This window comes from Narcine bancroftii, chromosome 6 (genome assembly GCF_036971445.1).
Source record: "Narcine bancroftii isolate sNarBan1 chromosome 6, sNarBan1.hap1, whole genome shotgun sequence".
Lineage (NCBI taxonomy): Eukaryota > Metazoa > Chordata > Chondrichthyes > Torpediniformes > Narcinidae > Narcine > Narcine bancroftii.
Genome location: NC_091474.1, coordinates 172729202 through 172747695, shown reverse-complemented (window position 1 = coordinate 172747695; position 18494 = coordinate 172729202). Strand labels below are relative to the sequence as shown.

General features: G+C 40.9%; 1 protein-coding gene across 3 annotated transcripts in view; it reads left to right on the top strand.

Annotated features, from left to right (window-relative positions):
• The window catches only part of cd2ap (CD2-associated protein), a 187673-nt gene that overhangs the window by 90147 nt on the left and 79032 nt on the right, over window positions 1-18494 (top strand). For all 3 annotated transcript variants that reach the window (XM_069886760.1, XM_069886759.1, XM_069886761.1), the window contains one exon: window positions 9640-9787. In XM_069886760.1, the coding sequence (XP_069742861.1) occupies window positions 9640-9787 (148 nt within the window). The remainder of the gene's footprint in view (window positions 1-9639; window positions 9788-18494) is intronic.

Genomic DNA, 18494 nt, shown 5'->3' with positions numbered 1-18494 from the left:
ACTTCTGACTCTTAGTCAATGTCTTTATTCTTTGCATCTACCTGCTGAACCAGATATCTGTGTATTGCATCACAGGTTAAAAAGTAGCAATGTATAAACATTATCAGAGACTAATTACTGTACTACAGCAGGTGGATACTATAGCAAGAGGTGTCACTTGTTCTGACACAAAAGACATTTTTCAGGGAATGTGTGAAGCAGAGGTTGGAGACTGAAATCTTTCCAAGAGAGTTCCAGAGCTAGCTCACCATCTTGCTAAACTGATGAACTACCTATTTGTAGCTTTTTCTCAATTGAATATCCTTGTGATATAGAAGTGTAACAGATTTATGTTGATCTTTAATGTTAAACTATATTTGTTTTATAAAAATCTTAATAAAGTAAATTATAGAGTTAAAATATTGTATCAGTATTCTTAGTAAGTTAGCTGTGGATTGGTACAGGGTCACATACAGGTCACAGCACATTTATAGAGAACCATTGTTTTCTGAGAAGAGTGTTCATTCTTGGAGTCTACCTGTCTTGGACAGATAAAGCTAATGAATTTCAAGTGGGTCTTAATTATTCAAGAACTGCTAAGGAAGCTACATATTTTTAATCAAAGCCACAATGAATGAAGCCTCTTGAACAGAGATTAGGTCAGAGGTTGTTATGGATGTGGTTTTGAAAAAGGAACAGAAATTTGGTAGAAATAAAACTGATGGTTATGTGGTTTCCAAGGATTGGGACTCACCTCGGTGATGATGTAACGATCATATGATTTGGAGAAATATATTACTGAATTCAGACATTTTGTTTTCAGTTTTGGAACAGTTCAGCTTGGAGTTCACAGAAGTCAAAACCCTGTGACATACTGGGGTTTAAACCCTGTGAAAGACAGGGTTGAGTTACAGTAACCAGAATTGGTGCTGTTTGTTATGTGTTATGCCTAGAAGAAGAGGAACGCAGAATCAGTGGCTATTGAATTAATGAAGACCACTTTGCTGTCTCTTTGGAAAAGAGGACCGAATTCTATTGGGTCTATTTTGTGTTTGGCCACTTCATTTTACCTTTGATTATTTTGTGACTTCATCATGGAAGATGACCACATTTGCTTAACCCTCCTCCGGATTTGTGACGTCATTGTGGAAGAAAATAGTCACGTTCGCTGCCTTTAAGAAGAGGGGAGATTCTTCTTGTGGAAAACATTTGTGAGTAAAAGAGGCCTGAAGATGTATGTTTTAAAAGTGCTTTATAATTATTTCTGAACTGAGAACTTAAGCCCTTCAAGCAAGACTAAAGTGATGCTGACCTTTTTAAGATTGAATTCACACACACACACACACACACACACACACACACACACACACACACACACACACACACACACACACACACACTCTCTCTCTTACATTTGCGCATAGTGGGGTTATTTAGAGTTAAGTAAGAAATGTTATTAGTAGTTTAATAAAAACTATTATTTTGAATTTGCCATTGTCTGGTGAATCTTCCATTGTTGTTCCTGTGTTAGTGGTAACAAAAGCCCTTCAGTCCCAAACATAATTAAAAGGGTTGTTGGTATGTAACAGAAGACTATTTGATGCTTTGAACTTGCATCAACTCTCAATGCATTCCCAATTATTTTCCCAATTATCTGTTCTTTCACTCATGCCTATTAACTCTCCTGACTTCCCCTTCCATCTATCTTGAGGTAATTTACAATTGCCAAAGAACCCTCCAACCTGCATGTCCTTTTGCTGCGAGAGGAAACTCATGCACTTGCAGGAAGAAAGAGCAAACCCCGCACAGAGTAGTGCAAGTCAGCATTGAGCGTGGCTCGCTGAAATAATCAGTTGTACCACATGATGTGTTGCCTCCAAATTTGTTGGAGTGACATCTTCATGCAGTGCCCTTCATTCATGCTTCCTGTATATTGTTCACAGCGTTGGCCTTTGATAAGGTGAGTTTTCACAAAAGCTTGGGAGTTCCATTCTGGGAGTTGTGACAATCCTGGTTGACTCTGGCTTTTCAGGGAAGGAAATCTGTGATCCTTGCCTTATTTAGCTTACACGTGATTCTTGACCCACCAATGTAAGTTGCTTACCAATTCCCTTCTCCAGTACAGGGGTAATTTGGAAAAATTAGGAGTGCTGGCATGACCTGCTGATCTGCATATCCCAGGAACACAAAAAAATAACAATGTGGAGAGGAGAAAGATTTAAAAGGGATTGGAGGGGCACCTTTTTCAGAGTTTGGTGGGTGTATGGAATGAGCTGCCAGAGGAGGTGGCAGGAACAAATATAATGTTTAAAGGTCATTTAGATGGTTACATGGAGAGGAAAGGTTTGGAGGGATATAAACTGAATGCAGCAAGATGAGATGGCAATAAGATTTTAAAAAGGACTAGAAAGAAGTCCAATTTGAAGGACGTCACTTGATATGAGCAGTTTAAAAGCCTTCAGGAACAAGTACAAGTGAGAGTTTTAATGAAATTGTTTTGTATGTGATTGACATTTGATTTCCCACAAAAGGTAAATCTGGGTTCAGTGCTGATCTCCAGTTGGTATAGAGTTTCTTCTCCCTTTGAAAGATTCACTAATCAGGTGTTCAAAAATAGGTCAGCACCTATTAAAACACTATTTCAGGAAATCAAAATCATGGATTTCAAACAATATACTTAAAAATAATAAAATAAATCAAATCATTTTAATTAAATAAAAAGAAGCTGCTCTCTTCCCATACAATCAGTGAGAATGTTTGAAATCCACCAGATTAAACTGGGACAAATCCAGCATCAGAATTGTAGGCCTATGTTAACCCACATGAAAAAATTCAACAGCATGTCAAAGGTACCTGGAGAGTAATCGTTGGCCAGAATAGAAAGATGGAACCTTTGCCTATGCTTGGGAAGTCCAGAGCTTCTGTCAAATTGAATGGGTGAACACCAAGATCTGCTGTCCTCTTGCTGGAAGATTGAGGATACTGTGGTGAGACTTTTCATGGGACTTGTCTCTTTCTCCCCCTTCCCCATCTCCATCCTCTTTCACCAGATTAACTCACCATCTGGTTATACTGTTCTCTCATTGCAGTTGCTGTGATTTTCTTGAAATGATGTGTACTGCGAGTTGAACTAATAAAAAAAAGTAACCTGTAACTGTGTTAAAGTTCGTTCCCTTATAACAAAATACAATTAACAAGTTAGTTAAACAGAACAGCATTTAATACTTTCATCCAGGACAGGAGTGGCAGATCTCAGCAGTATTCTCCTGATACTGCTTTGCTCTGAGTGCTCACTCCCTGTGAGTAATACAAAATGGACTTGTATACAATTCAGATGAATCAAAGTGTTCAATATTTGGAATTGTATTTCATTTGCTGAGTCAGCATTCTTCATCAGGTATGGAACTCTATTCAAGTAGTGTTATCAGCAGATGTCTTAATAAGGAATTTAGGGAATTCAGCCCTTATCAAGTGTACAAGGCAGATTCTAGTTACTTCCCTTAAAAGGAGTTATCTTTCCCATTTTCAGATAGCTATTTCGTTACATCATTTTCTTTTAAAACATTCTACAGCTAGCTACTTTAGCCTAGCACAGGCTAGCACAAGCTTATCCAAACTCATTAATAATTAACCACCTCTTAGATATTGTCATATACAGTAATTCTTTGGATATTAACTTCAACTGAGTCGAAGTTGTCGGACATTGGCCAGATCAAATAAATCAGCGAGGGTCTGCATTGTTGAAAATCATTATTTAATGATGGGAATTTTTTTCATCTATTTCAATGCATTTAAATGAGTAAAAGCAACTAACACTTTCTTAACTGCATCAAGAGCTCATGCCCACCTCCTCCAATCTGATCTATTGCATTCAGTGCTTGTGATGTGGCCTCCTCCCATTGCTGAGACCAATTGCAGACCACATGGCTGTTTTGCAGAGTATCTGCAGACACCTGCAATGTCTGTTTTGAGATTGGGCTGGAAGTTGTTTGGTCAGTATTTTCCACACTATCTGTGTTCTTATTTTCCTACTGCCATGGTGAGAGACTAATGTCAAACAATTGGTTAGTTTATAACCCAATGCATAAATAGTGATTTTACCCCCCCCCCCCCCCCCCCCCCGATTTTTGGATTGCTGTCATCCACTGTGTTCCTTTCCCAGTCCACAATGGTGGTGTTGTCAGTGAATTTCTGACTGGCGTTGGCACTGAATCTATGATGCAATCATGAATATATAGGGAAAAGAGCAGGGGTCTAATCGACTAACCCTGACGTTTCCATGTTGATGGTCAGCAAAGAGGAGGTGATGGCAATCTACGCTGATTGTGGCCTGAAGATGAGGAAGTCAAGAAAGTTGCAGAGAGGCGAACAATCCTTGAACCCTTTTATAAGCTTTGGATGACATGCTTATTATCTCTATGCCAGATCACAGTAGATCAATCTTGTGCATAAGGTAAGGGAACAGCATTCCCCGTAGCCTATGCCTGTTCTCTCTGGAGGTGCTTAGCAACTTCTCTTTTTAATTCTTTTGCCACATTTGGTGGAGGCTAAGAGATGGCTTAATAAAGGTATAGAAGATTATGGAATGTGTGAGTGGAGGCGAAATGCAAACTTCACATACACCATTTAAAGTTGGAATCGGACCCAGTTTCTGGAGCTGTGAGGCAGCTGGGACACTGATCATTAATAAAGATCTCTGTCTAACTTGTTTTGTAACTACTATGCTTCCAAGCCAGTTAAAAACGAAGACATTAGTTAACCCCCTCCCCTGGTGTTCCCTATTCCTTCATCCTTCCACCTCCCTTAAACATTCCACCCCCTTCCCTTTCCTCTAGCATGAGTGCTACCTTTCATGGCCCAATGCCCTCTTTCTCCAATCAGTTCTCAGCTTCTTTCTCTTCTATGCTCCCACCTTTATCCACAACTTTATATTTGGGTGGCCGCCTGATTTTTGATACTCCTGAAGAAGAACTCTAGACCAACATATCCACTGGCTTCTGCTTCCTATGGCTGCCACATGACTGCTGAGTTTCTCCTCTACTTTTGTGTACTGAAAGAAAGGGAAGTTAGATTATGAAAGGAAACTAGTACCTAAATATAAAACAGTTAACATTTTTACAATTGTATAAAGAGAAAAACCATGACTAGAGTGAACATGGGTCCCTTGAAAGATGAAAAGAGAGAGTTGATATTGGAATGTGAAGATGGTCATGTTGTTGATCAACTGGAAAGATGGGTAGAGCATTGTCTGATTGGGAGGAAACAGAGTGGGAATAAAGGTATCCTATCCTGGTTGCCTACCAGTTACCAGTGGTGTTCCACTGGGGTCAGTGTTGGGGCAACTTCTTTTTGGATTGTATGTAAATGATTTTGGTTGCAGAATTGATGGCTTTGTGGCTAATTTTGCAGAAGGTACAAAAATAGGTGGCGGAAGAGGAATTGGAGAAGTTATAGAGAGACAGATTAGGAGAATGGGCAAAGAAGTGGGAAATTAAATACTAAGTTGGGAAGAGTCCAGTCATGCACTTTGGTGGAAGAAATAAAAGGGCAGATTATTATTTGGATGAGGGGATAAATCAAAATTCAGAGGTGCAAAGGAACTTGGGAGAACTTGGGCCTCTAAAGTGGTAATTTGAATCCTGGGGGTCAATGGGGCTATCCAAGGGATAATTAAATGCCTGGGGTCAACAGGTGGGGGGTCGATTGAACTTTTGGGGTCGAAACATATGTATCAGAAATAAAAATGAATAAAATACAACTTGTTGATGCACATTTCTGATTTTATATACAATTAGTTTTTATTGTCTATTGGTATTCTGTTTATTGAAACAATGATAATACAGGTATAGTTATAATAATCAGGGTTGAATTTACTGAAAACAGCACCTATACTTTTACATAAATGGTGACAAGGAGATCTTGTGAGAGCTGGGCTTGGTGGTTGCCATGTTGTATTTGGCTTTGGCCTTGTAATAAGTTGAGAGCAAACAGGAGGATGAGAAAGAGTGGATGGAGCAGAGAGAAAGAGGTGTGTGTTCTTTGTATATTGGAGGTGGCAGTGCTGGCCCCCTTTCTGGCCATCACCCACCCCTCTTTCCTTCCCCCCCACTCCCCCCCCACTCCTCCCCCAGGGTTGACAATTCCATGAAGGGGTCGATGGTCTATAAAAGTTTGGGGCCCCTGCCCTAAAGGTTAACCTTCAGGTTGAGTTGGAGTTAAAGAAGGTGAATGCAGCATTGGTATTCATCTCTCGAGCAATATGTACAAGAACAGGGATATGATGTTGAGGCTTTATAAGGCACTGGTGAGGCCTCACCTGGAGTACGATTTTGGGCTCCATATTTAAGACAGGATGTAATGGGATTGGAGAGGATTCAGAGGAGATTTACAATAATGTTTGACAGCTCTTTGGAGTTCAGAAGAATGAGGGGAACCTCGTAGTAGCATTTGGAATGTTGAAAGGCCTGGGCAGAGTCGATGTGGCAAAGTTGTTCCCCATGGTAGGGGAGCCTAGGACAAGAGGGCGCAACATCTGGATCAAAGGGCACCCATTTAAAACAGATCTGGAAGAATTTCTTTTGACAGAGAATGGTAACCCTCTGGAATTTGCTATTATGGGCAGCTGTGGGGGCCAGGCTTTTGGTGTATTCAGATTTGACTAGGTAGGAGAATGGATCATCTCATGATGGAATGGCAGAGTGGATTCATTGGGCTGAATGGCCAACATCTGCTCCTGTGTCTTGAGTGTTTTGTGTGGGTTTTCACAGTTGAGGTCACTTTTAATGTGCCAAAGCCAGATGCTATTGGATGTGATGAGAGGTGAGGACCTTGATACATTTGCTATCATGAAAGAAGTAGCGCTGATTAAACTAATGGGGCTAAATGAGGACAATATCCTGGTCCTGATGAAATGCGTCACTAGGTGTCGAAAGAAGCTATAGAAATTGTAGTGGGTGTGTTTGTGATAATTTACCAAAATTCTCTGGTCTGGTCCTGGCAGATTGGAAGAAAACAAATGTTGCACCATTGTTTTTCAAAAAAAAAATGGAAAAGGCAGATGACTTTTTGACCCGTTGTTGTCTGGTGTTGGGAAAATGCTTGAAGCTATGATTAAGGAATACATAGCGAGATATCTGGGTAGATATTGTTCCATCAAGCAGATGCAGCATGGATTTGGGAAGGACAGGTCTTTTTTGACAAACTTGCAGGCTGGAGTTCTTTGAGGATGTTATGAGTTCAGTGCATAGTGAGTGCAGTGCATAATGCTCCAGACCTCTCTCATCCATGTATCTATCCAATTTATTCTTAAAACTCAAGATAGGGTCTGCACCCACCATATCAGATGGCAGCTCATTCCACACTTGCACCACTCTCTGAGTGAAGAAGTTCCACCTAATGTTCCCCCTAAACTTTCCCCTTTCACCCTAAAGCCATGTCCTCTTGTATTTATCTCCTAATCTCAGTGGAAAGAGCCTACTTGCATTTACTCTGTCTATACCCCTCATAATTTTGTAAACCTCTGTCAAATCTCCCCTCATTCTTCGTTTTAAGGATTAAAGTCTTAACCTGTTTAAGCTTTCCCTTAAACTCAACTCCTGAAGACCCAGCAACATCCTAGTAAATCTTTTTTGTACTTTTTCAATCTTATTGATATCCTTCCTGTAGCTAGGCAACCAGAACTGCGCACAGTATTCCATATTTGGCCTCACCAATGTCTTATATAACTTCAACATATCATCCCAACTTTGATTTATAAAAGCCAAGATGCCAAAAGCTTTCTTTACACCCCTGTCCACCTGCGACAACACCTTCAGGGAACAATGTACATGTTTCCCCAGGTCACTTTGCTTCTCCGCACTCCTCAGTGTCCTACCATTTACAGTGTATGACCTTCCTTCATTTGCTCTTCCAAAATTCAATACCTCACACTTGTTTGCATCATCATCCATTTACTGGCCCATTCTCCCAGTTGGTTCAGATCCCTCTGCAAGCTTTGAAAATTTTCTTTACGGTCCACAACGCCTCCTATCTTTGTGTCATCAGCAAACTTGCTGATTCAATTTACCACATTATCACCCAGATCATTGATATAGACAACAAACAACAATGGTCCCAACACAGATCCCTGAGGCACACCACTAGTCACAGGCCCCAGTCTGAGAAGCAACCATCCACCACCACTCTCTGTTTTCTCCAACACAGCTAATTATGTATACCTAGTTTCTTAACCTCCTGAACTAACCACCCATGTGGGACTTTGTTGAAGGCCTTACTAAAGTCTATGTAGACAACATCCACAGCCTTTCCTTTATCTACCTTTTTGGTAACTTCCTTGAAAAACTCTACAAGATTTGTTAACATGGCCTACCATGCCAAAATCTTGCTGACTGTTGTTAATCAGCCTGTGTCTGACCGAATACCTATATATCCTATCTCTCAGAACTCATTCCAATAATTTTCCTACTGCTGACATCAGGCTCACCAGCCTATAATTACCTGTTTTTAAGGCTTTATCTGTAAACTTGGGGGAAGAAGGGTTAACTAACTGCAATGTTATTGTTAGTCTTTCGGGCAGCTCAATATAGTACTTTTGTCTTTTAAACTGTTTATCCTTAATGCACGTGTATTGTAAGCCATTGTGAGAGTGAGTCTCAAGCAACCAGATAACTTACTTATCCGACATCTACCAATCCCTGTAGGTACTGGATACCAGGTGTTATACTGTATTTGGATTTCCCAAATGTGTTCAATAAGGCGATGCATAGATTACTTAAGATAAGAATGCATGGAGTTGGGGTAATATATTAGGAATAATAGAGAATGGTTAACCAGTGTGGATGGCAGAGAGTTAGGATAAATGGGTGTTTCTCTGGTTTCAATCAATGGTGAGTGGAGTATGCAACTGTAAAAGGTATGGACAATGGTTTCAACAACCATTATAAGAACATAAATAATTTGTTGCACTATTTGGCAAGGTCATGATAGATTCAGTTTTGGATTTTGCTTCACTTTTTTGCTTGTTGTTTTCACCCCCGACTCCTCTGTAGTTCAAAACTTTATCTTTCTTGCCCTTGATCCGGTGTGATCTTTAAGAGTGCCATGTTCTTTCACTTGTCATTATCTACAATGCTCCATTTTATATACTAAACTGAAGTTTGAGATGTATTTTTGGAAAATGAAGCAATCGGGATGTTTGTAATTTGAATATTTTTCTAAGATTGCATAAGTGACAGGAAACAGATCTATAACCAACATTTTGGGACTGAGCCCCTCATCAAGGTTAATGACTACCTTGACAAATGGCTCAGGCCTGAAATGTTGCTAATATAATCTTTGATTCCTGTAGATGCTGCAGGACCTGTTGAGTTTTTCCACCATTTCTGTATATTAATTGCAATCATAGCATCCTCTAACTTTCTTGTTTCATTACAAGTGACAAGAAACTGATCTTGTGCTTCAGACCTTCTGCAGGTGTAAGATAAATGTTACTTCACTGAGGTTCATAACTATACATAGCAGGGTTCTGAATCCTTCAGCATTAATGTAGAAAGAATGACATTTAACTGAATTCATGTTTGTTATAACTGTACAATGGTGTCTTCAACTTTATTGCATTGCAAAGTCTTAATTGCAGTATTATTGCTGACATTTTCATTACAGGAAATAAAAAGAGATGGAGATGCAAAAGAAGAAAGCCCAGTGAACAAAAGAGAAAAATCAGGAAATGTTGCAAATCTGGTGCAGCGCATGAGTACCTTTGGATTTCCAATTGGTGGATTCCCAGCTCAACCCAGATCTCTCAGAAGAAGTATGTATGGAATTTATAGAATGGATTGGATTTTGTATTCTGATTCAGTTATACCAGAGCTATTCAGAGTAGATATGGCACACAATATTATGTTAATTAATTAAATCTACATGCTGGTATGCAATTCATTGCTTCTGAAATCTAGAAATGTATCTCATTTGGTTATTGTCCCGACAGTAGTTTTGGATCCTTTATAAAACTATCAGCATTCTATTCACAAACAATTATAAGCAAGAATTGTTGACAGCAGTGAGTACATTGGGCTTGCCTTGGCTTGAGTGGCACCCATGGAATTAATTATTCTGGATTTGCTGATCTCAGATTGATACCCAGCTGGCAAAAGTGTTGACTTCATTTCCATAGCTGTCTAGTTAATTCAAAAAATCCAAAACCCTGTTAGAGGCAATTCATTCTCAACTCAAGGGGAGGGTGTGGAAATAAAAGATTTAACTTATCGCAAAACAGTATCATTGAATTAGTTCAGTTTAAACTTACAGCAAAACCCCTGGTATCTGTCACCTTTGGGAATTGGTAGATGCGTGATAAGTGGATTTTTTGGTTACTTGAGGTTACGTTATTGGCGAACTAATGGTGAGGTGCGCTAATTTTAAACGTCCATTTTTTTTACCTACAGGTGAAATAATAACATGAAACAAAGAAATGTCAGATTGGGTAAATCAGTGATTTGCATCGGTCTTCACTAATGAGGACACTGCATTTATTGCTGGTTTCAAATAACAGGAAGGAACTTGTAAAAATCCCAATCACAAAGGATAAAGTACTAGAGAAATTTATTGGTAAATAAATGGCTAGGACCCAATGACCTGAAGACGAGTGTTTTAAAAGGAAGTGGCTGAAGTAGTGGACCCATTGATTAAACATTTTTGAAACTCTTAAGTTTCACGAATGTGGTTCAGAATTAGAAAGTAGCCTTTGTGGCTCCCTTGTTCAAAAAAGGATGATAGAAGGCAGGAATCTGTAAAATCATAGACCAGTTTTGTTTTCCAAAAATAAACTTTATTTGTAATAAATTATGTACAATACAAGACCAAACACTGTTCCAGGCTTTACATTCATAGTTTCAAACCAATTGGGTACGATATTTACAAACTTTTACATAGTGTCAGTCCTCTCATTTACAGTATAGGAAAAGCTGTTCAGAAACTCTTTACTTTGTGTCAGCCTTAATACTCAGTAACCACACTGTGGCACCTTCTTGTTACTTCCCCCCCCCTCTCCCTTGCTTTAAGGAGCTTTCCCTCAGTGTCAGCCCCTCATAGCCAGGTAAGGGGGGGGGGGTGGTGCAGGGGGCTCTAAACAGTGCTCCTTCCCTACAGTGCCCTTGCATTGGCTGCACCAAGCCTCAGTCCATCCCTCAGCATGCTGTCCTGCAGCCTGTTATGTGCCAGGTGACTGCATTCCCAGACCAACATGTCAGTATGCTGAAAATCCACCCAGTTTCGGGCCAACCAAAGGGCATCTTTTACTGAGTTGCTGGTCTTCTAGTAGTTCTGGGTGTCAGACTCTGAGTGGGTCCCCGGGAACAGTCTGTAAATCAGGGAGTCGTTTGTCACACTGTCGCTGGGGATGAACCGTGACAGAGCCCCTTGCATCCCTCTCCACGTTCTCCTTGCGAATCTGCATTTCGCAAAGAGGAGGGCAACGGTCTCCACTCCACTGTCCCATGGATAGTATGTGTTGAGGGTAATGCTCCAGTTGTACAGGAAGGATCTCACTGGAAGGGCCTCTCTCTCCACCAGCCAGGCCAAGTCCTGGTGCTTGTTAGTGAACCCTCGTTGGAAGCATTCGGGAACCGTCCCACTGGATCCATCGAGTCCTCTTCTCTCAGTTTCTGCAGGACATTCCGTGCTGACCACTGCCTTATGGCCTTGTGGTCGAAGGTGTTGCCTGGAAGAACTTTTCCATGAAGGATAGGTAGCGCTGCACTGTCCAGCTAGCTGGGATGTTGCGTGGCAGAGAGCCCAGGCCTAACCTTCGCAACAACTAAGACTGGTAGAACCTCGGTACGTAGTGGCACTTGATACAGCCACATGTGAAGTTGGTCATCAGGATGAGTGCCATGTTGGGTACACCCTTGCCCCCATTTTCTGATGACTTGTACATGGCTCTCCTTCTGACTGTCCATTTTGGATCCCCAAATAAATCGGAACACTGCTCTAGTGACTGCCAGGGTGTAGGTGTGGGGGATAGGCCAACCCTGCGCCATGTATAGCAGCACTGAGATCACCTCACACCTGATGACCAAGTTTTTCTCTGTTATCAAGAGGGAGTGCCAGAGTCCCGATTTTTGGTGGACCTTAGCGATACGCTCCACCCAATTCTTAGTGCACACTTCAACCCCTCCAAACCAGATCCCCAGTACATTCAAATAGTCAGTTGTGACTATGAAGGGGATGGTGGACTGGTTGGGCTAGTTACTGAAGAGCATTGCCTTGCTCTTTTGGTTGACCCTGGTGCCTGATACGGACTCAAATTGCCTGCATGTGCTGATCAGTCTCTAGACCAAACAGAAGACCACAATGTTATCCATGTACAGGGAGGCCTTGACCTGGGTGCCTCCACTGCCTGGCATCGCCACTCCTCTTATGCCCTCGAACTTCCTGATGACTTTGACAAAGGGCTTTATATGACACACTTCAATCTAACTTGAAAACTGGAAAAACACACAGTCTTTACATCACTGCACATAATCTTTGAGATACGCTGGAGGTGTTTTTCTTTTTTGGATCTTCGTGGGGATGAAGGACATGGAACAGGAGCACAAACTTGTGACTTTTCTTGAGCAGATAACATCTTATCACTTGTTGACCCTACTGGCTGTGTATCTGGCGCTCAGCTAGAATCTTGTCTCTGGGCGGACACCGACGATGGTGTGTCATCAACATATAATGGGATTATCCCTGAGGAAAAAGGGTCAGTTTGTGCCAAAGGAGAAACTGGCACTGAAATGGGGTCCTCGATTGCTCTTAGCTGGTTGATGTGTCATGTCCATATCATGTCACCAACTAACACAGAATATGAACATGGACTTAGTTTCTTGAGAAGCACGCTTCTTAACCATGTTTCTTTACTCTCCCTGCAATCTCGCACTAATACTTGTTCTCTGATCTCCAGAGATCTTGTTTACTTACTCAGGGATGTCGATAGTTGAATACAAAGTCCGATGTTTGGCTGCACCGCAATGAGTCGGGTTCTCTGGTTACACACTAACATCAGTTCTGCAGGCGTGTGTTTTGTAGTTGAGGGTGGTGGTGTTCTGTAAAACAAAAATTCTGTAATTTTGTGATTTCATGATGCTTTTGATGAAATTTTTGCTTTCATCATACATTTAAAGGTCTGAATGAAGTGCTCCACTTCCCCATTTGTACTCAGACGGTAGGGTGCAGATAATATGTGTGGCACATTGTTGCTTAAAGGCGTCTGATGCAAATTGAGGTCCATTGTCAGAAACCAATTCCATGGATAATCCATGATCTGTGAACACACGTCGTAATCCCTCAATTGTCTTATTGGCCATTGTAATCGCATTGACCACACAATAGGCCATTTGGAGCATGCATTGACAATAATCAGAAAGTTTTCACCCATAAATGGACCAGAAAAATCAATATAAATTTGGTGCCATGGTCGAGATGGCCATTTCCATGACTACAGCTTGTAGTGCTTTTGGTTCCATTTCTTGACAGATGTGACATCTCGGAACCATCTGTTAAATGTCTCTTGATCGATGGCCCCCGGACATGGATGCATGCCAAAGCCTTCATCCAGACCATTCCTGGGTGATTAGTGTGGAGGTCCTTTAAAATGGCCTCATGCCATTTCTTGGGGCTTATAGTTCTTGCCCCCCAATGTAGACAACCTTCTTCAATCGAGATTTCATTCTAATAAGTGCACTGTGTAGAAAGTTTTCAAATCGCTGCCTTGGGCCAAGTATTCAAGATAAAGTTTGAAATCTTTGATAGTATGGCCTCTTTTCTTACTTTGTTGATCGCCTTTGCTGTAATGGGCAAGCGGTGAATTTGTTCCTGGTTGATAGCTGTTGCTTCTGCTGTCCTGACTATTCTGTTGAAGACAGAGGTAAGCGTGATAATGCATCAGTGTGGCTGCTTTTGTCTGAAGGACGATGCTTTAAGTCATAACCATATGCGGCAAGCTCCATTGCCCATCATTGAATTCTTGCAACCGCTAGCACAGGAATTCCTTATGCGGCAAGCTCCATTGCCCATCATTGAATTCTTGCAACCGCTAGCACAGGAATCCCTTTCTTAGGACCTAAGATCAAACGCGATGATTTATTATCAGTCATTAAGGTGAAGTTCCTATCATGTAGGTATTGATTAAATTGCTTTAGACCAAAGATAATGGCCAGTCCTTCCTTCCCCAGTTGTGCATAGTTTTGTTCACAGGCCATCAAAGATCAGGAAGCAAATGCAACTGGTTGTTCTCCCTTTTCTGTGATTTGTGACAATAATGCATCTAAATCAACAGGTGAAGCATCACCAGCCCGGGTCACTTCCTTGACTGGGTCATAGTGAACAAGAAATTGTCACTAGAGGAAAGCTTTGTCAGTCTCAATATTCCAACACCATTTCTGGTCTTGTCTCAACAGTTCGTTGAGCGGGTTGCATAGAGTTAACATGTTGGGGATGTGCTTGTGGTAAAGGTTAACCAAGCCTAATAACGATTGCAACTTAGCTCAATTTGATGGACAGGGTGCACTGTGAACAGCTTCAATGCCAGCTGCATCCCCTGGCTCCTAAATCCCAAATGCGTCACTAAGGGTACCATAAACACACACTTTTATCCAAACAAGAATTTCCAACCTGCAATCCATAACACTATGGATGTACGTTAATGCTGATGCACTGTCATTCTTGGAGTCACCTTCTTAGTCTGACTCGCTGCCAGAACTTTCATAATTTTTGATAATGTTTTTAACTTTAGAAGATTGCTTTTTTATACTTGAATTTCTGACATTTCTTCCTCCTGTGTTCTTTTTCCCTTCTGTCTTGTGTTCTGTCTTGGACACTTGGGATTGATGTGCTCCACATTGTCACATGAATAACACTTAGTCTTCCTGTAATAACAGTCACCAGGGCTGGGGTTACTTCTCCAACAGCGGAAACATTCTCGTTGGTCTATTTTCTTCACTATGTATGACGTCAAAGCCTAATGCTGTCTTGTTTGTGGGTGGAATGTCCACATTTTTTGTGTTCAACAAGCAACATCAACAAACTACCAAAAACACGTCTTTGACAATTTAACACAATTTAATTAAATATTGGCTCACGGTTTCTCCAGTCTTTTACTTTCTAGTATAGAAGTTGTACCTTTCCACTATTACTAAGGGGTTTCGGGAACAGACGGTCTCCAATCAGGTCACATAACTCTTTATAAGTCTTGGTATATGGTTTTGCAGCTGCCATTAGAGTCTTGATAAGACCGCATGTTGTGCTCCCCAGCTCGCTCAAAAAGAGTGCCTGTTTCTTGTTGCAAGTGTCAGTATCTCTTGTATCATGGGCAATGCAATGCCTGTGTCAAACCTATCAACATTATCAGACCAATCCTCAGTCTCTTTATAGTCACCTAAACCTATTTCTGCCATTTTCACTACTTAATCTTCCTTCACAAGGTAAATCCATATCCAAGAACATTCACTTTTACTTGTTCATTGTCTTTGTCATGAATTTTCAATGCTGACGAACACATGCTCCACCACGTCCCAGCCACCATTTTCACAAAGAAATTCCTACCTCCGACATCCCCTATGTGAAACCCTGTGGATTCTGTCTAGAATGTAGTTTTGACCATTTTAATCCTCATCTCAGTTCTTTTTAAAAATTTTTTTATTTTTCACACTATAAACCATATTGATCAAGATACATACATTTTCCTTCTTAAATATATACAGTGTCGTTTTCTCCCCTCACCAAGGCAAATTGTTACCTAAACAAAAGTTGCTTTTAATTATCTTTAAACATCAAAACAGGATAAAACTTTAACTTATTACTGTTAACTTACTTAACCTAACTTCACCCCCTTCTAATTCTAAGCGCATGTGTATGTAATGTGTATATAAGTTCAGAAAAATTATTTGATTCACAATCCAATCTCACTTCTCACTCATCCAAGCAGGTATCAGGCAGTTCTTATACTGTGCACAGATTTAACATTTAGGAATTTCACCAGACTTTGGTGCTTGAAAGGTAAATGGTTATGACTCAGGAAGGTTTTTGTTGGTTTTCAGAAGATTTGTTGTTCCAGGACACCCACAACTGATTCCTTGTAATCAGCCATGTCAGTGTCTTGCCGAAAAAACTTGCCCCATCGGGGTTTTCCAGATGATAACCCCTTTCTTTCAGGTCACCACTGAGTTCCTTTTTGTTTCCCTTATTTCAAGTGAAACATTAGACAGCCAGTCCTCTCCTCTTGTATGGCCTTCAAGGACTTTGACCAAGGTGAACTAAGAACTCACAACCCGTCTTCAAAATGGGGTTTTTCCACAAGCTTGCCAACTTGTCCTATTCCAGTCCCAGCTGCTGCTGCTGTACTGTAGAAATGAATTTTCTCTCTCTCTTGCTCTCTCTCTTTTTCAGAGAAAACCACATGATTCTCTTAGAACAGCCAACTGCTCTCAGACAGGCTGCTGCTGCGGACCTAATCTTCCGAGAGTACCTGTTGCTTTCCAAAACAATAATCCATAACTCCACAGCATGTCCAATTAACACCTACTTGTGAAGTCCTTTAAGGTACTCTTCAATTTTTTTGCAAAGACACTTGGAGCCTGAACTGTCTGGCATGAGCAGAGCTCCAGCATTTTAAATGAGATCTGTTTTGAAGTGTTAGTATCTGTAGGATCTTTCAGGTGGCCAGAATACCCCAATGTAAATCCGCATATTCTACCCCTTTGCGGCTGATGAGGTACCCACCTGAATGTGCCGAATGCACCTCCGAGATGCCGACACCAACCCTCCTCCAGAAGAGATAATTGACGGATTGCCAGACTTTTAAATGTGCAGCTGCTGTAAGCGGCTGGCTTTGGGCGGGCTGATGACTCTACAAGGCGCCTCTTGGTATCAATAGCCCCTTTCAGGTGGACCGGGCAACGCTGTAGCAGCCTTTTAGGGCTGCCACCTGAAAGGTGTGTCTTCAGGTTGGGATCTGGTCCTGCAGCCACCCTCAAGGCAAAGGATGCACCTGAAAGCGGCTTGTGTGTGACCTAACAAAAAACTGCCACAATTTATCTTATTTAAAACATATCTATATACAATATAAAATATAATCTGTCACAAAGCTTTAACATACACGGATTGCAGTCACTTAGTTTATTCCAAAATGGCACCCACCAAAACGCGATATAAAACATAACATGAGGTAATACAGACATGCACGTTCGCATAACAAGTTTACCTTTTAATTTCATTATTCCACTTGAGAGTATGTTCATCTTGATGATCATACTTAATGAAATGACTATTTTTGTGTTGATTGGATGACTCGGGTGCTGGCTTAGTTCTCCTCAGGTGTATCAATAGGTTTTGGTCAAGGAATAGTGTGACAAGAGTATATAGATATGTTTTTGGGAGATAAATTGGGAAAGATTTGTTAGAGTAGGTCACATACAAACACTTTAAAACAGATCTTATTTGAAATACTGGAGCTCTGCAAATGCTAGACATATCGGGACCTCAAAGTTTTTGCAAGAGCTCTGAAGAGTGCTCAATAGACTTCACTAATGGATTGTTGTTTACAAAAGGCAACAGATGAAAGAGCTTGTCGGTGCCACTGCAGTCTGGAAAAGAGCTTGCTGTTATTAGAGGGTCAGGTGGTTTTGCAAGCAGAGAGAGTCAAACAGGCTTTCTCAGAGAGAGACATACACAGAGATCACTTCTAGTGATACAGCCAGCAGAAGTATCTGGGAGTGGAACAAGATAAGCTGGCAAGCTTGTGGACAGCCCGTTTGTAAGACGGCCTAGTCAAAGTCCTTGTGGTTCATGGAAGAGAAGAGGACTGGCTGTCTAATGTTTCACTTGGAATAAGAGAAACAAAAAGGAACCCTATGGTGACCTGAAAGAAAGAGGTTATGATCTGGAGAACGCTGAAGGGGAAAGTTTTGTCAGCAAGGCACTGGAGTGGCTGATCAGAAGGAATCAGTTGTGGGTGTACAGCGAACAACAAATCTCTCTCTGAAAACTGACAAGAACCTTCCTGAGCAGTAACCATTTACCTTTCAAGCACCAAAGTCTGGTTAAGTTCATAAATGTTAAATTCTGTGCACAGAATAAGAATTGCTTGCAATCAGTGAACTTGAAGGAATGAGAAGTGAGATTGGACTGTGAACCAAATAACTTTTCTGAACTTATACACATATTACACACACGTGTGCTTAGAATTAGAAGGGCATTAAGTAAAGTTAGATAAGTTAATAGAGATGAGTTAAAGTTTAATTCTATTTTCATGTTTAAAGATAATTAAAAGCAACATTTTTAAGTTACCATTTGTCTTGGTGAATATTTATTGCTGCTGGGTTTTGGGGTCCTCTGGGCTTATAACAATGAGAACTAGAAAATTTATTTCTGTGCCTCAATTAAAGCACATTTCACAACCTTAGTGTTCCATTAAACAGTGGATACTCTTGGCAGCACCTTTGGGATCAAGAATGATTTGCTCTCACTTAGTTCTATGA